The sequence below is a fragment of the Drosophila navojoa genome, chromosome 4 (genome assembly GCF_054131105.1).
Source record: "Drosophila navojoa isolate 15081-1374.11 chromosome 4, UAZ_NAV_1.0, whole genome shotgun sequence".
NCBI lineage: Eukaryota > Metazoa > Arthropoda > Insecta > Diptera > Drosophilidae > Drosophila > Drosophila navojoa.
Window position 1 is genome coordinate 21,859,087 of NC_142892.1, and position 20,842 is coordinate 21,879,928.

General features: G+C 36.7%; 1 protein-coding gene across 4 annotated transcripts; it reads left to right on the top strand.

Moving 5' to 3' along the window:
* The first annotated feature begins 107 nt into the window (after positions 1-107).
* Positions 108-20,619, top strand: LOC108652337 (uncharacterized). 4 transcript variants are annotated; one of them, XM_089259518.1, is made up of 6 exons: positions 108-941; positions 18,290-18,488; positions 18,555-18,662; positions 19,020-19,184; positions 19,259-19,359; positions 19,424-20,619. In XM_089259518.1, exons 2-6 carry the CDS (start codon positions 18,374-18,376, stop codon positions 19,883-19,885), a joined length of 951 nt encoding a protein of 316 aa, XP_089115644.1. In that variant the 5' UTR covers positions 108-941; positions 18,290-18,373; the 3' UTR covers positions 19,886-20,619. The 4 variants fall into 4 exon arrangements, with proteins under 4 accessions (XP_089115644.1, XP_030247083.1, XP_089115645.1 ...); XM_030391223.2 differs by having other exon boundaries at positions 108-924; positions 18,287-18,488; XM_089259519.1 differs by having other exon boundaries at positions 108-924.
* The last annotated feature ends 223 nt before the right edge of the window (positions 20,620-20,842 follow it).

Here is a 20,842-nt window from a genome sequence, read left to right on the forward strand (position 1 = left end):
TGGCTTTACAGACGTCGGGCCTTATTGCGTTAATTTTGCTCTTTATTGCGTTTACGTTAAGCACGTTGCGTTATTAAACCAAACTGTGTATAAGCGGTACCACCTGTTAATATTACGTGTGTTTAACGTAAACAAGCTTTGCTTTTAGAAGCGTAAACAACACCAACCGCGTCGGACGTGTATCGCGCGCAAATGCAAATTGTTGAAATAATTTTAGGTAGTAGTAACGTAAAAAATAAAAATAAAAATTAACGAATCATACAATAATGTAAATTGATGGCATAAAGTGACAAAAAAATAAGTATTTTTTCAAATATGAATAACATCAAAACAAATATGTATGCCCGACTTTGTCAGTTAAAAGTGGCAGCTTAAAGCTCGGCTTATGTAAATTTATAACCGAATAATACCTAAACATGTTAGCATTTATATATGTAGATTCGTATGTACAAGTGTAGCGTGCCGGGCTATCGTTTTGTGCGGTTGAGTGTTTCGATTCCGTTGCCGGTGCATAGTTAATTTTGCACAGAGTGAAAGAGTTAAAAGTTACGGGCTTTTAATTCCTACAATAAAGCCCAAATTCAAGTGCAGAACGTAGCTATGAAAAGAGTGTAAACTGTAAGAAAATTTACACATACACACACAATCATGCGCGGTCGCTCGCATACATAACGATCATTCAGTATTGCTTCTTCGTTTTGCGGGACGTGTTGCGCTTTAGCTTACCTGAGTGCAGGAGTGAGAGCGCGATAGCGTCTGCTTGTGTTAGTGCGTGTGTTAAAGCAAAGCAAACGAGAGAGCGACCGAACGAGAGGAGTGAATTCAAGCTTTTAAGTTAAAGTTCTTTAGCTTGCGTCGGCGTAGCATTGGCAGCGACATCAACAGCAACAACAGTCACAACAATAACAGCAACAACATCAACAGGTTAGACTTGTCTACAGGTTAGTTGGCAGTTTTTCTCTCTCTTCGTCTCTCTTCAATCTTGCTTAGTTTTGCATGCATTTGCACTATATTTCTTAATCCCTCCAATTAGAATTGTTGCGACAGAGCGTTGAGAATGGTTTGCGTTTAGCTTTTAAATGCGCTTGGCTCGTTTGCAGAGCTTTTTTTTCTTTACGCATGACCATTTATTAAATGAATCAGCCAAGACGGTGCTAGACCTCCCCTCGCTCACAATGCCATTTGCAAATTCCTATTCAACCATTTTTGCTGATCCAAACAGATTTTGATCTGTCAGCAGGAGCTCTACGTGACGAATATTTGTGTGATATATTTAAACATGAATGTGAAGGTACAGTGAAGCCTCGTAAAGTCGGATTCGTGCTGTTTGAAACACTTTCTGAATTATGTAAACAAATCAATGTCATATATGTAATTATTAATAGGAGCCTTAACTAAACATTCATTTTAACAATTTATTGATAGTAGATAGGGCTCTTATTAGGGCGACTTTTCTGTGTTTCAACATTCACCAAAGGGCCTGTCTAAAAATAGCTACGAATTGCTTTCGAGCTTCGTGTTCATTCGAGCTAAACTCATGGCAGATCAAACTTGATTTTAAAAATAATTATTTAGATCGAAGTTACTAAAAATACATAAATATATACATATATGTATAAGTATATAAGATATACTATATATGATATTTATATATCCTTTGGGATTTTCACAGCTCAAAGCTTATTTCCTCAGTTTTCAAGTGAACTTCATCATTATTATTCAAATTAAGAGTTACGCAATTAATAAACAAATAGAGGGAATCACAATTTTGAAAGCGCTTTAGATATTTGTATAAGTATTGAAATTTCCAACTGTCAAAAAATTTTATCCAGTCTGTAATTGTGTGTATTTTATGATAATTAAATTTTGACTTTAATATTTGATTCCAATTAATGAAATAATAATTATTTCCAAATAATTAGTTTTTTAAATTCATGTTTTAAGGCAAGACTTGTTATAATTCCAAATATTATATATAGTTTAATGCAAGGATTTATCGTTTATTGCTAAGTAAAAAAAATGAAATTAATATGAAATATATGTAACTCCTTAAAAGTATCAATACTTCTTCGGTCAAAATTGTATATATATTTTTTATTTATTCATATTACATACATATATGATTTTTTAATAATGAAGTCCTAGTTTCTAGTCTTAAAAACGGAATTATAATATAATAATATATAAATTGCAAACATTTTTCTCTTGGTTAATTAGCTAAAATGCTTTTTTGGATCATTTGTCGAGGGAATCTCGCACTCGAATGCTCCCATTTCGTAATTTTATGGGTCAAGCATTCGGATAGGTCATCCATATGTGACGTTAGCTGCGCCCAGTTGGGCCCAAATTAGCTTTTAGGTCACCGTTAAAGACTGACCTTTTATCCATGAAACGGAGGTACGCAGAGTAAATGAAATTCCCTCGCGTGTTTGGCCAAGATAAGAGGACAGAAGAGCAACTTTTGTTTAGTGGTTGCCGGTGTCGTCGTCGTTGCTAAATTATAGCCATGGATACGTAGCTTTTGGCCAAGGTTGGATTACAATGACAATATGGGGCTAAAACAACTGGCCACGCCCATCAATCGAGTTGGAGTTGCGTCTATGAGCTCACTTTTTGGAGCATTGTCTGTGGTTAATTCATGACGAAACATGCTCTTCCTCTTCCCCCTATTAGCCCATTTTCCTATTTTCATTTTGGCCTGTCCAAGTCGGCATTGCGACATTTGGCTACAATAGCAACAACAACAAGAACAACAACAACAACAACAACAACAACAACGCTGACAACGACAACAACTTTGCTAAGTTTCTTTCTAATTGCTTTGCGCATTTGCTAATTTAAAATTACAGTTGGAAAATTTACAGCTCTTATCACAGTGCAAATTTTCACAGAAGTTGTAAACTTTGCATTTTTGTTATCGTTGTTGTTGTTGCTGTTGCACCTGCCGTGACTGAAAGTAATTTAAAATGTTTGTTGCTTGTCGCTGGTTGGCTGGCGCTGTATAATATAATTATTTATAAACGTTCAGCGGTAGCTTCGTTTCCCAGCTGAGCCGGTGGAAAACTATGCAAATTTTCCGCAACTCTTTATGTGAACGGCCCCCGAAGCGAGAGACCCTTGGCACCCGTGCAAAGTTGTTCTCAAATACATATATTGCGATAAGCCAGTTAGATATGCACTAGAAAAAAAAGGCCAAGAGGTGATTGCCTTTGGAAACTAATCGAACATAGAACTGGCAATAAAAAACTGGAGGACTAACTATGGGCATCAGCACCTTTGCCAAATATTGATTGAATATTGGAGGTGAACAGAGGTAGAGATATACATATATAAACATATTATATCTAGAAACGGAAAGGCTATAAATAGATAGCAGTCAATAAAATATACTATTTGATATTTGTTTCTTCATTCATAGAATACGTCTGTGCCAATATTATCAAGCTGTAATGAGATGTAATATGATTTTGGATACGTAATATTTCTATCTATCTATTTAGAGTCTGTATAGGTCACCACCATTAACAATATACCCATTGACTCAAAATTCGCAGAGTAGAGATTCTTGGTGTTGGCCATGAGACGCGTTCTTCGGTTGATAGAGAAACAAGAAAAACAAGACAAAGTTGAGTTCATCGTTTTTTTTCCGGCTACAAAAATTTAGTTTATAAGCACGTCTGATCGTCTTATCATTGAGATTACGGGAAATATGTCGCAGAGTTATGTAAGTAATATGCAAATCTAAATCAAAGAGCGACAGGGAACATCAAATGTGTGTTTATGATACCATATTAAACGGATTCTTCCCAGAAAGGAGGCTTTTGGGCCGAACTAACTCGGCCAAAAAACAGCGGGGCGACTCAACTTATATTTCAGCTGTGTCTCTTGTTAACAAGTAGAGGAAGAGTGCCTTAGTAAAGAATTGACCGACTAGAAGATGCCTAGTATAATTTATCCTTTCTTTACAACATTTTGTTTTTGGTATATGCATATATTAACGGATATACTATTAATTTATTATTAATTTTTATTATGAAAATATAAATATGTATATGTATATTTAAAAATATAAATGTTAAGCTACATATAGCCATAACGTAAAATTTCCATAAAAACTTATGCTACCCGTTTCACACATTTTCAATGGTAATATGGAATAAAAATCATTTCGTTTTCAATGCACAATTTGTGTAAACCGGTTTAACTGTTAGATGTGCACTCACACAAATACATGGACACACACATACATATATATGCCGCATGCCGTTGAGGTATTTTATTTACCAAAAACTGAGTAAAAAGTAGGTGACGTTAAGCACCGTTAGCCCTGCCGCAGTCGAAGTCGACGTTGACGTCGCCGTCGCAGCCAGGCCAACAACAATACTGTTGAAACTGGTTACTGTTTTTGCTTTTGTTTCACTCGTTTTGTTCGCTGCGCTTCTTCCAATGAATAAAACTACGACAAAATTATCAAGACCCGAAAAAAGAGAAAAAACGAAATTTGTCTGCGCTGCATAGGGAAAGAATGCTTTAAGTCTACCACGCCCACACCCATCTATACGACATGTAAACACGCGCACATACATACATACATATACACATACACATAAGCATATGTATGCATAAAACGTTTGCGTTGAAATATTTACATAACCTGAGAGAGCAAAGAGAAGGTTAAAAAGCTTTGGTTGACTGGCTAAATACTCGCAACAATAATAATAACAACAACAACAGCAAGAGCAACAGCAAAACGCGTCACACTTGCGTGGCCAGCTTTTGTGCGAATGTGAGGAGCGAAAGAGAGAGGTCAGACGAAAGCTGCGGCACGCATGCAATGTATTGTCAGCTTGGGCGTCAGCTTCAGGGCCACACAAAATGAGAGGCGACTTCAACTTGTTGAATGCAAATTTTTGAATTCGCTCTCACGATCTTGCGCTCACTCTCTCACTCTCTCTCTCTCTTTCCCGCTCAAACTCTAACTCTAGCTGTATTTGTACTTGCAGTGGTTATTGTAGTCTCGCTCATTTTGTGCAAGTTTCGTAATTAAGTGACCGGTAATTGAGTTTTGAAGCATCGGGCTCATGGTATAGCTTCTATCTGTGCAGCATATTAGCTTTATTTGCTACATTCTCTGCTTTATAATTGATATTTATGCAGCTATTTAAGTACGCTGCTAAAAGAGTGGAGCGGAGTGGGAGAAAGAGAGAGGGAAAGAGGTGAAATGCAGCTGCGCATTAAACAGGCTGCGGTTCAGCGATTCTTCTCTTATACAATTTCGTTCGTTTATTGTTCTTCTCTATTGGGGAAAAGCTAGAAAGCTTATGGCATTCAGTTTGAAACTAACAACAACAATAACAACAATCGAAAATTGATTTGCAGACAGGAAATTAGTTGGGTTCTATAAAAGCGAATGCATTACCTAGTGAGGTGAATCATTAAATTTCAGTACAAATATATAAATAAATGCATGTACGGTATGTAGATGTAGCTTGATTTTTTAGTTTAGCTACAAAAATGTAATTAAATGAATAAATAACGCCTAAGCCCTTATCAAATCGTATCACGCCTTGGCGGAACTAATCACAAAGCCAAATTGTTAAGCTATTAGAGAAACAATTGAATTGCATACCAATTAGTCAGATAGTTTGGTTACTAATAAAATCACAAGATTTTCTTCAAATGGATCGACTACAATAAACTCGTCATGTAGTGGAATACAATCATACAAATTGAATTTAGTAATTAAATTTAGTTGAGTGGGAAGAATTCAGATTCAGGTTCTATATATTATTCATAGTATGCCAGGTATTTATATGTCAACGTATATTTATAATATATAATAAAAACAATTAATATATCAACAATTTGTATGCAGTTCTCGATCGACCACAACGTTTATAGCTATGAGAATAGGGATTGGGGGGATTGGCACATCGCGAATGTCATCGAAATGGGAAACTCTAGAAATTGCGTGAATCACGATAGACGGCAGCAAAACGCAAGAAATCGTGACTACGAAAAAGTTTGGAGAAAACAATAAAAATAAAAAATAATATTAACTAAGAAATAAAACGTAGTCAGTAGTAACGCAGAAAAACTCATTTTGAAAACAATTTTTTTTCCTTTTTTATGAATACTCAGATGATCATATGCATGTTTCGATTGGTATGCTTGTAGAAAATTCGTAGGAGAGACTTGAGACCAGGAAATATTACTAAAATTTAGTGATCCGTTTAAATAGTAGCTGCTGCTAAGGAATGAAAGAAGACCCATTATTTTTAGTCAAAGCTTACAATATGTTTTAAATGTATTGTTTATAATCTTTATACTTTATACTTGTATACTCTTCCTATATAAAGTTATTTTTATTTTAATATTATATTATACAAATTCAAATAAAAGACAATTGAGTATAAATAAATTAATACCGTCTCTAATACGTATAAACAATTGCAAAATAAATAAAGTATATGGAATATGCCGGCAATCCAGAATGCTGGGCAATGTGCCGACAATCAACAGCTTATGGAAAATTATAAATTAATTGTACAATTGACCCTATTAGTGAGATGGGTAGAAGCTGAAACTATGTGCACATTGTGATATGGGAGTACTTGATGTGCTGTTACTCTTTGAATACTTTGAATAATCGAATACCCAAATAGTCGACAACTCGAACCACCAATTTGATCTGCGTTTTGTTGCGCAAGTTCCGCGACTTTGCCGCGACCTTTCCAAACATTTTTCGTTGTCTTGGTGTATGTAGATCTCGTTGATTGCTTGAACTAATGAGTTTCGATCTATGACCCTTCCCAACATAACTAACAAATAGTTTCCAGCTCGATGCGATGTTGCAACAGCAGAATTGAGATTGCTCTAGTTCAGAGTGCCTTAGGCCTTTTAGAATTTAAGAAATTTTATCTTAAATCAATATTTCTTGTTATTGTAGCATGTGAAAATATCTGAAAATTCTTTATATAATCATCAGATATGGGAGTAAAATAAAACGCATATTTAACGATGTTCATTTATATGATTCTAAATATTTAAAATTCTCATGCCGCGATTAATACTCCTCGTTAATTAAGAGCTGGCTTCGAGTGCTCTATTAATCCCTATACATTATTGTATTTACTTTTGCAATTTCAGTAAATGATAAACGCATTTATTGAATATTATCCATTGTTTATTTTATTTACTACGTAATTATTTGTGAGATGGGCTAATTAGGTTGGCTGTGCGAATGTACTTAATAGGCTAAGTAATAGGTTAATATTTCGAATATAAGTAAAAGAAAATATATTATTTGAAGTTATTTCATATTTTATATTTCTACAATGGAATATTGAATAATCGAGCTTATCCTACATAAAATCAGTGGTATTTGATAGACATGCTCAAGATATTTGGTTACTTTAGTTTAACTGCATTTTTACCCTTTCGATGATTAAGTTGTTGAAATATGTAAAAAAAGCTACTTTCAATCTTGCATCTGCAATAGTTCAACAAACTAAACTATTAAAAAATTTACAAATATGGTTTACAAACAATGCTTACTATATAAATACAAAAGTGTAAAGTTATGTGCGAAGTTAGCTGTAGAAAAAAATAAAATAAAATCCTCAAATTAGATTACTAAGTGAATGGTAAACGAATAAGGTATTTATGAAATATAAAGTATAAAACTACATAAAATAAATAATCAAAAAAAAAGTACTTTTTAAATACAATAAATTTACAAACTTTTAATAATTCATTATATGTAATTGATATATGTATCTCTGATACGGATTCGATTATTCAAAATTCAAATGCAGAGAACTGCATACATGTATTTGCCCCTAAGCTTACGCAAAATGAAATTTAAATGTGAATTCTCGCTCTGCTCAGATATTCGCGGTCAAGGTTGTTAACCTGAATGCCGTTCCAGCCTCGTTTTCTTCGTTTGTTTTGTTTTGGAATTTTTATGCTCTCGAGTCCCACGGGCAAATTATGTATACGCAACGTAAGCCGCCAGCGCGAGCATATGCAAGGGGTAACAGACGCATTAATAAAATTAAAATATTGATGTATATATATATGTATCTGTATTGGTGTGTGTGTGCGTGTGTGTGTTTGCTTGTGGCTATGCCAAAAAGCACGTTGCGAATATGAATATGAGAGACAATAGCAACCGGTTCAATAACTGACAACTGAAAAGGCATAAATTGAATTACATTAAGAGGGCAGCAACCAGAAGATGCCTCTGCTGACTCAATCCTCATTCAGAAGATACATTTATTTTTATCGAGTTATTGTGGAAATGACAAACAAAATATCTTTGAAATATATACATGTATACATACACTCTGTCTATTTGATATATAGATAAGTATCGACAAGTTCTGTCGGCCGACCGGTCTCATTCGCATTCGCATTCGCATTCTCATTCTCATTAGTTTCTTGTTTGCTCTGCAAACACACAATGAAAACTTGTTTATAAGCAAATATTTATATATGTATATACATATATTTGAGTCTGATTATGATCATCATATTTCCAGCGTGTGGGAGTCTAAACATGTTTTTCTTTCTATGCAGGCGAGGATATGCACAGTGGAATTTATATATAAATAAACAAATATAATTATAAATAAACAAATCATATACAATAACTTTATTAGCTTGCAACTGGCATTATATTCAAATACAGTAAGGGAAAACCTCTTCAATTTACACACATCAACAACTCGTGTAAGCGAACCGTGTTTCGTAGCTACTGTAAGAGTCTTATCGAAGTTGAAATCTTTCACACGTTGCCTGGTTGCAGGTGATAGATAGCTCATGGAGAGCTCATGGAGAGCTCATGGCCTGCTCTTGAAGTCATCCTCAATATCAGCTGCTGCTGGCCTTGTTGACAAAACCTCTCTTGTGTTTGTTGTTTGTTCTTTGGTAAGCTGCGACGCGCTGAGATTACAATTAGCAATTAGTTTAGATGCATTTTTATTATCATTGATAGGTCACGTGCATTAAATTTGTTAAACAGAGTGAATGTTCTTCGATATTGTTGCTGAGCGCAAATGTTTAAAATGGAATTTTTACTAATATATTTATATATATTTATTTAATATATTTATTAATATATTTATATATATTTATTTAATATCTAAGTTTTTACTAAAACTTAATTCGTTGAATATATATTTATTTATTGAATGTATTTATTGAATATCAGATTACTTAGTAAAATTATATAGATAAGTTATTGAAATGATTTATTTATTATCGATATTGTATTGTTATATCTTATATATTATTTATTATACAGTGTCGTGCAGTGGAATGGGTTTGACTTTTTGGCAAGTTTAAATAGTTGTATCCTATCAACGAACACTTAAAATGAAACAAATTTTGTTGTATCAAAAAATGAATGTATTTATTAATTTTCAATATGTTTTCATACACTTCTGTTGAGCTCGACATACTCTTACTCCCTCAAAATATACCGGTTTATCAAGCTAATCAAAGATTGCACAGATATTTGAAAGTTTGATAGAAATATTTTTCTTTAACTGAAAATGTAAATAATAGAATGTATATTTATTATTTAGTCTTAAGACATGTGATTGCTGTAGTATCCTGATTATCCATAAATTCAACACTTAAATCTAGTGCTGAATTCGTAAGGCCTTTACATGTTCATCTACTTATTTTTAGTCCAAACCTGTGTCCCTAATCTATTTCTATCGCACTACATGCTAGTCGTACAATCTTTGTTTATTTATACATATGTTTATGGCTGAGCCTATATTCTTTTTATAGAACTACCATATTAAGAATGTAAAAAAAGCATGGCTTAAATATAAATTTTTTGCTTATAATAACTTGAATATTTATTTATTTTATTTATAGATATCTAAACGGTGTCTGGCTTGAAGTAGATACTAAAATTCTTTGACTCGGCTTTTTTTATACTACTTACATAAATGCTTATTCACTTCACAGAGTATTCAGAGAGTATTGAAAGCATCATTTAACTGAGTTATCAGACCTACGCTCATTCTAACAGCGCTTAATTAGAAAAATGGCAACAGCTTCCGGTGAAAAGAAAAAGAATTAGTATTTGATTTAGCTGCGTGGTCTAAGCTCTTTGTGCTCTTCCTGTCGTGGCAGCATGTGACAGAGGAAGACAGAATGCAAAGATCCCAAGCAAGGTTCTCAAGCTCAAAGCCAATCCACACACACAGTCACTAATCCGCAGTCAGAGACGACTTCCAGCAAGTGGGACTTAGGTAGCTGCCTAAGGCCGCAAAGCCATGGAACTGGGTCACTTCATATGTTACAGAGCGGGCAAGGGAAGCGAGGGGCTTTGTGAATGTCTGAACTCTAGCCCAGGCTGAGCTCAGTCAGTCGTCGCACAGTTGTCGGTTATGTTGTTTTAAATAATTGTGGCTGTTCTTGTTTGATTTGTAGTTACCACATTTGCTGCGTTACGGAAACTGTTGACGTCTGATGAGATGGGCCGCCGCTGAGCCTCTGCGGCTCTGCGTCGCTTCAATTGGCTCTGTTCAGCTTCTTCTCTTTTCTTATTCGATTTTCACGTTTGGCTACATCGTGAAAACTTTTACTTTGTGATGTCTTCAGTTCTGTGGCTATTATTTACCTAGATACCCTGTTGATTGAATGTAAAGAGCGTTTGAAAAAAGTGATCGATAAGCAAGCTTGATGAGAGGGTGGAATAACTGAATAAATTAGCTATATAACTAATGAATATATGGAAATTATACTTTCTTAGTATTAATCTGATTAAAATATGTAAATAATTGTAGAACGAATTACGAATAGATAATGAATTTTGAAATATATTAATGCATTACGATGCCTTAGTAACATATCATTTTATATTATGTTAGACTGTATAATTTAATTAAGATTTATGGATTTTCAAACATAGCTCCGGACTACGTCGTATCTCTTGGTCACCACTCCAAAGCTAGCCCCGTGAATTTTCGGTGAAAGTTTGTCTTGAGCGCTTTTTAGGGCTTGAATAGAAAGAGTTGCAGCTGCGGCTAGGGCGCCCTTCGTTTGCCCACAAGTGGATGGAAATGCGCAGTATATAGGCACTTGTATATAGTATTTATATATTTATATAGTATGCATATGTGTAGGTATGTAGAAGTGATGCCCACCGATTGTCTAAACTTTGCGCTGCAAGTATTTATCTTTCATTATGACAACTTGGACAAAAAGCATGCAAGTTGTGCATACAATCAGCCTGCCAACGCCCAGCTGGCAAGCGTATGACAAGCCCCATCCCACTATATAGCGCTATCTACCCATCTATCTACTGTGCCACTGGGTGCCTGCCTCATTTGCTTGTGCCGCTCGGCGCTGCCAACGTCTGTGTCTCTTCATGACAATGGCTGTTGTATCTGTCAAATGTTGGCTGTCTCACGCCGCTGCCCCCCTCCTCGTTTTATCTCTGTCAGTTTTCTTTAGAACCGTTTTTTGCTAACTGTTTTGCGTACATTAACTACATAATGTGTGATTAATTTTACGTGAAACTGTGTGTTTCTTCTTTAAATGGCCATACAAAATAATTATAAATATTAAATTCTCATTATTAAAAATACTACTATTTATGTGATTTAAATTATTATTATATATGTATGTATATTGTGCCATATTTTTTTTATAACTATAAAAAATATCAATAGTGTTATTTGATTGATAGTTATTGTCATTGGTGGTGCTAGAAGGGTTTTAATAATTCTTATTATTTTTTAGAATTAAGGTGCTAATTGTAATTAAATAAATATTTTTATTGGCATTCTCATAACTAGTTATTAAATATTAGCGTTGGTATATAATAAATATTTATTGTATTGTATATTGTCTACGAATTGTTTCAAATACTATTATTATATTTTTATTGGATTCATTAATTCATGAATTAATTACTTATTTTTGAGATGCATAATATTTGTTTCAACTGTTATCAATTTATTCTTATACTTATTTTATTATCATTATTATTTTATTTTGATTTGCCATGTTTTTGTTTTATTTCATTAATTGTAATTATATAATTATATATATATTATAATTTTAAAGTCTTTATAGACATTGAGCTTACATTAACCTATATCGAGACACTACTCATATCGATTATGATTATCTTTTCAAAGCAGTCACGTCTGTTGTGAGCTCAAAGAGTGAAATTGAGAACAGTTCTGTACCCCACCTGCTTAACACCCTGACGCCGCTTGGCCGATAATAATGGCCGTAATGATGTTACTGAAGATGATGATAATGAGAATAACGATGTCGCTGGTGGCCCGTTGTCTTTTCATTTAATTTGTTCGCGCTAATTTTTCGCTTGATAGGCAAAAGTCACACGAAGAGTCAAGAAACGCTCGGCCCCGGCTCGGTTCAGCTCGATTCAATAAAGTCATTAGCTAAAGTGGTCAATGCATTGGGGACGTAGGCATGCCTGTGTGTGTGTGTGTGTGTGTCTGCTACATATGGTTCGTTGGCTTAACAAATAGAAAGTGCGGCGAGGCTTCAGGCTGGAGCTGCACAGTCTCCAGTGGGGCACTTCTAGTGCTGAATGCAGGCTGCACAGAGTTAGCAGAACGTGTCCATGTCGCTGCATACCAAATGCATCGAGGGTGCTCGCTGCTCGCTGCTCGCTCACCGTTTCGTTACCCCTTTTCCTTCTGGCCATAATTTTGCATGCTGTCTAATGCCCAGAGCTGGCCGACTGCCCAACTAAAAACAGGTGGAGATGCCGGCCGGTTAGCGGTTGGTGGTTGACGGTTGGTGGCTGGCGGCTGGCGGTTAGCGGTTAGCGGTCTGCGACGATTTATTAGTTAATGTTATGTACAACAGAGCCAAGTGAAGTTTGGCAACAGCGCTGTTGCTTGGGAAATCTACTTTTGGCATCTTTGAGTAGAGAGGGAATTTGTTTCGAGTCGCAAAAAGTATTTGAAAGCTATTTGAGCAAGCTGAAACATAATATAAATACACACTAATTAGTAAATGGAGGACTGTCTCTAGCTAATTATAAATTCTGAATGCAAGTGAATGCGAAGCGGAGTCTGACCTTCGCTGGGGTGGGTGTCTATCTCAGAGATGTGAGCGCACGTCTCTATCTATGTCTCGAGAGAATTGTTGTATAGTTGTAAATTGTCGAAATATATATCCCGTTTACTCAAAATGACAAGCTACAAGCATTTGTTACTGGTTAGATGTTTTTTTTTTCGGTTTGTCGAGATTTGTATTTAATGAGACTAAAATAACAAAATAAGTGAATAAATACTAATATTTATTTTAGATGTTTAAATACTACTCTACATTCATTTGCATGTATTAATTCTAAATCTTTGAATATTTGAAAATTATACAGAATAAATAAATAAAATAAATAAATAAATATATTTAAAGTTAAATCTGTGTTTTAACCTGAAAAAAAAAAAATAAATAAATAAAAAAGTTGTAGTCGATACTGCTCAACAACTTCTAGGATTTGAAATTGAAATAATTCTTTTCTTGTTTTCGCTTATACATCTAACCACAATGTTTTACCCAGATTTTCTTTTCAATGGGCTCGCGGCTTAAAAAAGACACAAAGACAATCAAGCTTTCAGTAGTTGGTAGTTTTGTTATTGCCAGATGTTTTTCCTTTTCCATTGGCTATTGAGTTATCAAAACTTGAAGTAAAGAAATGCATCACATTCACAATCACTATTCGGAATAACATGTGTTCATATATGTAGTCATATGTTCACGAATACTTTTCAATAGCTTAAATTATGCCCTGTTTATCACTCAGCATTATTTGAGTAATCGAAAACAATTAAAAAACCATACGATGAAACATGTTTAGCAACGAATTATAAGGATGAAGTAACAAACTTTCAATTTATAAGAGTGGAAATGTTGGAGTGAATGCAAAGTATTATCAATTATATATTACAAGGGAACCAAAATTTATGATACCTTTACGAATTAAAGAGTTTTGCTTTTTTTAAGAGGGTAGCCATTATTTCTCTCAAGTTGCAAAGATTTTAAGTTTATTGGTGTGCTAATTATCGACATTTTTATTGACTGCAACCAGTTGTTCAAAGTAGGAATGAGGCTATAACTATTCATTGAGGTAGAGCAACTAAAAATTAACGAATTTTATGTTAGAAATGCAATTACAAATGTATTCAATTAGAAAGCATTAAAATAGAAATTAGAGAATGGTTATTGTCAACAGCTCTGCTTAGATTTTCCAATTCAGAGTGTATTTTCGCAATGTGAAGTTTGGCAACGTTGCATAAGTATATGCATAAGATAAGATCGACTGGTAAATGATTTAGTTCGCTGCTATGTCACTCAGTGACGAGCAGCTTTTGTCAAGCAGCTGCTGCACATTTAGGACTTGCCCTTTGAACCTTTGAGTGCTTTCGCAAATAACCGCAAGCGGACGTTTTCCACTGAGCCCAATTTACACGAAGTTTTCCAAGCAAATTTGGCTGCACTGTTGCTGTGACGATTGTTGTTGTTGTTGCTGTTAATGTTTTTGTTGCTTACTGTTGTGGCCTAAACAGTTTTGTGCATCTCACCATGGCAACAAGTGCAATAGCAGTTGGGCTGTCTAGCTGGGCTGGGGGGCGTCAACAATGGCCAAGTCGCGTTGCCAACTGTAGCCAAACAATGAACAGGCCACGATTCTGGCGAAAATCAATAAATCGCTTTACCTGCTAGGCAGGGGCAGCGCTCCATTTTCGAGGGTATGCACGAGTAATAAAATAGAGTCTAAGTCTGAGTCGAGTCGAGAATGATTCGAAGTGTGAGTCGGTGACCGCGACACGTTTTGCCATTTGATTCCGCACCAGACCGACAAATTGAAGTAAATTTCCTGTTTGCCCGCCTGCTTTTCCTCTTTGCTGACCTAATTTTCGCGGAAAGGCGACTTTTCATTAGTTACTAAAGTTACCCTTTGTACAAAGGCCCAACAGATTCGACATTCGGCATTTGGCATTTGATTAGGAGGCAGGCTTTTAGGGTTGTTGCCCTGCTTGATACATTAAGGCGACCTGATTTGCCTGAATGCAAATTAATTTTCTGCTAATGGCCGAAAGCAATGACTAATACAATCCCTAAGCAAGTGAGAACGCTCCAGGTGGACACAACTGACTTTGTAATGCTCGCTCGACCACATTCACAACTGCAGACATTACTAGATCGATACACTCAGTAGCGTAAAATGTAAAATGAAGACCATACAGGTCTATCTGTAAAGCAGGTCAAGAGTCATCACCCTGCTAAATTAATCGATTAAAGATTTAGAATTGTAAAAGACGAATCGTTAAGTGTACATGAGTTGTTGATAGGTAAGTTTTAGTAAATCTCTTGAGCAAGTAATTTTTAGAGGTTTGCTTTAAAGTGGTCCAAGATATATGTACGATAATAATCCATAAGCAAAATTTAACAGACCTAGCATAATTTTAGCAAAGATTTTTTTGGCTACTTTGAGGTTATAACTACGATTATATATCCGAACTTCCTAGTCCCTTCATATCAGTCGTATATTTCCCGAAGCCTTGTAGGCGTGTCGGATAAATTCCAACCACTTTTGAGAAGGCGAGACACCTGATGCCATAGTTTGCATTCACACAGATAATCATCACAAAGAGACAACTGCGCAAAACTAATATACTCTGTTCAGCACGTGAGCGAGTATTGAAAGCAATGAAAAGTGTTTGAAATTAATTTTCTTTGCTTGGGCCAAGCGGGTTTATCAGGATAAAGAAAGAATACCCGAATGGGAGATGTGCCGGTGCTAATGTAGGCTATAATTTATGGGGCTGGGGGACTGGCTGCTGTCCCTGGCACGATATCGGCAGCACAGCCATGGCCGATGGCCCGCTGACAATTACCTGGCTGAAAACGTGCTGGCTACTCAATAAGCAGCATCTACTTGCCTACATGCTTCAGCTGACTGTCTGTCCGTCTGTCCATCTGTCCGTCGGTCCGTCTATCGCCTTGTTCGCTGGGTCTCTTGACACCAACGCGCCAGCGTGTAAATCATATAAGCATAAATGTGTGCACGGCACCTCTGAATCACGCGCGGATTACCACAAAGCGAGGCACAAGAAGTAGAATGCCAAATGGCCAGCAGCACTATAAAGCACAAGCCAAGAGCTATAAACTGCCCTCGTTGCCCACACACAAGCGACAAAGTCGACGGCAGAACGGGTGTTCCCTCTGGCTCTGGGCAGAGGCGCTTGGAAATTTATGCAAGTTGAAAGTCGTGACACAATTGGTAAAAGTTCATTTGTTGAGTTCGACGGAAACTCAACGAGCAACTAGCCCTGAGCTAAGTGTCCGAGGGATAGGGGTAGGCCGCCGGCTAGGTCCCCTTTATCTATTGATCTGAGCATTGACCAACTTGTCATATGTTTTTATGCAAAAAATGAGGAAAAAACTCAAACGTTTTTCCGACGTAGAAGGAGAGAGAACCTTTCGAAATTCGACAACCTGTTGCCGGCTGCCCTCAGAGCTAAGTGGAACACACCACACACACAGCTAGCTAGCTGATGGTTCCACTCAAGCGACCATACAAGGGGCTTTCCAACCGCGCTCGAGCCGAGAAGCAGAACCAACGGCGTGGCGTGTCTTTCGCCTAGTAATTTAAGAAGCTCGCCTGACTTTTTGCATTCACTTTATTGCCTCTGATGATGTTGGCTCTCTAGCTGGTTGCGTTGTCTGGCTGTCGGTTGTCGGCTGTCTGGCTGCTTCTCGATTTACCGCTAAGAGCAACAAACAGCAATGCCGCGCTACGCCGGACACCCGTTCTCGTTTGGCAATCGAGTCTACAATTTCTTGGCGCTTCTTGCTGCTGTTGCTGTTGTTGTTGTTGTTGTCCCTATTGTTGAATCGACTCTGTCATCTTTAGTTTCGCACTAGTTTTTCCTCATTATGTCATTGAAAGTCAGAGAACTTAATAAAAAGATTTTGTTCAACGCCCTACTCTTAGGCCATAACCGAGTTTATTAGTCCGTTGTATAATAGTTATAATGGTGTTATAACTAAGTTGGTTCATCTCAAATGAAGTTTTAAATATGTATATATATATAAAAAAAAGATTTGGTCTAGACGGTCGTTCTTCTGCTTGCTGTCTTAGTCGAAAATCGTTGAACTTTACCTGGAAAATGCATGTTTGATTTTTATTTTTAGTATAATATATATACGAAGATATTCCCGAGGACCGTAAGATTTTAGGATGGCAAATCTGTTAAACTTTTTGATACTTTAAGTGAATAAGATGTTGTAGATATGTTTATGATTTTGGATACCTTATTCATATAACTAAAAGAAAAAGAGCCTAGTGGTTTTATCTGCTTTTCCACATAGATCTATGCTTTATTATAATTATTTGCATGGCAGCGCTACACGGTGTTTAGGGTATCTCTTCGTCTGGTACTGGATGATTGTAGAACTGCTTAAAATGTGATCACATGTACGTAGAGTGTGTCAATTTAAATCGAAGAAACGCTTAGTCAATAAAACTTTGATTGATTGCCTCGGATATTGAGAGACAGATCAATTTCAGCTACTTTTAATTGGCGTTTAATGGCAGGAAATTAAAACGGCTTACTTAAAAGCGCAAATATTTGCCACGTAGCCACAGTTGCTGTCGCCGAGCTTTGCCAGAGACAACTGTGCCATTCTCTGGCTCGATTCAAGTTCAGCTATCTGTCAAATGCACAAGCCATACGGCCGACCGTCCGCCCACTCACGCCACCCACGGCGATGTGGACGTGTATATCGAGGCATCTCCATACCGCACAATGAGCCGGCGAGTCACTTCTGCGTAAGCTTTTCCGCATTTCAAGGTCAGCGGCAAGTAGCTCTTTGTGTATGAATGAGATCTAATTGTTCGTCAACAGACTTATGGGCCTGTCAGACGTATGATGAGCACATTATACATATGGTGTGCGGCAGCGCCAAGTGGGCCCACTTAGTGCTGGATGCTCTATAATCACAATGCCAAATATTGGATTATTATGCCTTTGCCCTGGCACCCACACGGGGCGGGGAAATGACTGCATAATCAGCCAACTGTCATTGGGCTTGGGTCCAGGTCAAAGCGGAATGGATCTGTGGCATGCCATATATGATGTGCATGTGTATTATATAACTGTTTAATTGAGAGACGAAATTTGTTGTTTACTTTTGAAATATTTTGCAACAGCTGAAAGTCGTGTACATATTTACTCAAGCAGTCTACCCTTCTCTCTCACTCTCATTGCAGCAGCTGGCACTTGGATACCCTGGATCTCAGTCTTTAGCGGGCATACACTAGCAAGGCATCGTCAGTCGTTATGCTGTACAGCAAAATATGGCCACATCGACACTTTATGTTGCTGGGGTGACCTGCTTGGGGTTTGTGTGCTTCGCTTTGGCCTCTGTCGCCATTGGCATACCCATTTGGGGTTACTACGACAGTCCATCTGGTGAGTGCTGCTGAGGACCTTGAAAGAGAGTTCGATTGACTCACTTACTCATTGTTCTCTCCACAGGTGGCTACGACTATGATCGCGGCTATTTCGGCCCCTTCAAAGTGTGCAAGCAACTCACTTACAATCGCGAGAAATGCGGCAACGATGTCTCCAAGTTCCGGCTGAGCAGTGAGTATATATTATTATGAATCAATCAGAACTTAAATTTAGACTGTAAAATATATGTCAAGACGAAGTCTATTTTAGCTAATATTCTTATTCTTATTTAAAATGATACTTTTCCTAATTTAGTTTTATTTGAATATTTGCATAAAAGTGTGCATAATCATTGTATTTGAAATTTTAGTTACTTACCGACATTTTTTAATTATTCATAATTTCTATTGGACTTTATAGGAAAAATGTTTAAAAGGATATCTGACTAACCCATATTTAAATAATTTTTATACTTTCTTTGAGTTAATGATAGTTGCTAATCAATTTCTAATATTATTAATTATTCAAAATATTCCATGTTTATTTCAGATGCGGTATTTATCAGCGGACTCTTGGCAGTGTTCAGCTGTGCTGTGCTGGGCATCTTCTGCATTCTGTCGGTGATTCAGCACGCGATGATCTCGTCGCGTGACAAGGTTGTCATGTCCTACACATCACTGGTCATTGTCAAACTGATATTGGCCTTGCTGGGCGGTACGCAAATATAGCTCAATTATACCCAAATTAATACCCTATTTATCCTCTGACAATTATTTTCCACCCTGCAGGTTTATTGGCTATAATAGCCACAGTGCTCTTTGCACTACAGATCGATGAGCAGGAGCGTTTCGGTTTCAAGATATCGCGTGGCATATCCTTCTACATACAGGTGAGTAATTGCATTACTTTGATTACTAGCTGACATTCATTTCGGATTGCTTTTGGCTTTGCAGATAGTCGTGATTGTATTATCCATTGCGCTGTTTGTGGCCGCCTTGTATGATGTCATCTTCTCGCGCACCCCTGGTGGCGATCCCACAATGGCGCTGGACGCTTCTTCGCCGGCTAGTGCCACCACCTTCAACAATCCGGGCTTCAAGGAGCCGCGCAATCGCAACGGCGTCTCGATGACCGATGCCTCGGGCAAGCCATACAGCGGCATCAGAAACGGGGCTGGAACCGCTGGCAGTGTGGCTTCAATGAGCACGACTGTGACGAGCGTTTCGAACGGCTCCACGCTGGACTCGGTGACTCGTTCGCCGTTGCGCTCGAGCTTGAAGAAGCCACGACCCAGGCCCGATCCCACGCTGGGCATACAAAATCCAGGATATTCTGGATCGGGCAACTCTCCGCCAATGCGACGCAACGGAAGCGTGAAGAAAGTTCGCATTCAGACGCACAGCACGGAGGTTTAGTGAGAACGGTGGAACCCAAAGCCCAACATGATCCGAATCTAAACTTGAAACATGAGAGACACAACAACAACAATTACAAAGACTGTGTACTGTAGCAACAACAACACGAGTATCAAAAACAAAAAAATCGACACTTCACGCAACATAAAACCAATAGAAGAGTTTCAAGATTCTGTTTGAAACCCAACAAATTGAATTGGAATTTGCATAAACAAATTGTTTTCATTTGTCTTCCAAGTTAATTTGTTTTTGCTAAACAAAGGAGGCAGCCAATTTATCTCTTCTTCTTCTGTTCTTCTGTTCGTCTTTCAAAATTGTTAAGAGCAATTTGGTATGCAACGGTTTCCGTCCAAGGGCAGAGTCAAATAAGTTAGTTTAATTTGTATTTGACATTTTGTTTTGGCATATGTATATTATGAAATATATATTGTTAACCATTCTCAAAGTGTCCTTAAGACCCAGTCTCTCCCGCGACCCCTACCCATAGCCACATGCTACAGAGCGAATAGCAAAGATATACTTTTCCAACTTTGTAACGACTTAGATGTAGTTTCCATTATTTGCAATGTATAATATAAACAATTGTTGCTAAAGTTACATGATACATAAAATACATACTACAATTAAGCTTGTTTGTTTACAAATACGTTTAATGTTTTTCGCTGTAAGTTACAGATTAAATAAATTAAATGCAAATTAAATAATAAACTATTAATACAGAATAATAAATTAAATTTGGACTTGATAGCTGGAAATTTATTTAGTCTAAGTAGTATCCAAACCTATAATGTGTAGCTATTTTTAATGGATGTTTCTTTCTTATATATTTGATTTTATAGTTTTACCTGGTACAATATTTAGATTCCATACAATTATTTGAGGCGCCACGAATGAGTTATTCAGAGTAGCCAAAATGGCTTAAAGTGAAAATCTCTAATTTGAAAAATCTTAAAATAC

Bases quoted from the DNA above. Each gene is read 5' to 3' on its own strand.
- LOC108652337 (XM_089259518.1), top strand. From the start codon at position 18,374: ATGGCCACATCGACACTTTATGTTGCTGGGGTGACCTGCTTGGGGTTT. The intron at 18,489-18,554 runs GTGAGTGCTGCT...TTCTCTCCACAG, and splicing joins TTACTACGACAGTCCATCTG to GTGGCTACGACTATGATCGC. The intron at 19,360-19,423 runs GTGAGTAATTGC...TTGGCTTTGCAG, and splicing joins GCATATCCTTCTACATACAG to ATAGTCGTGATTGTATTATC.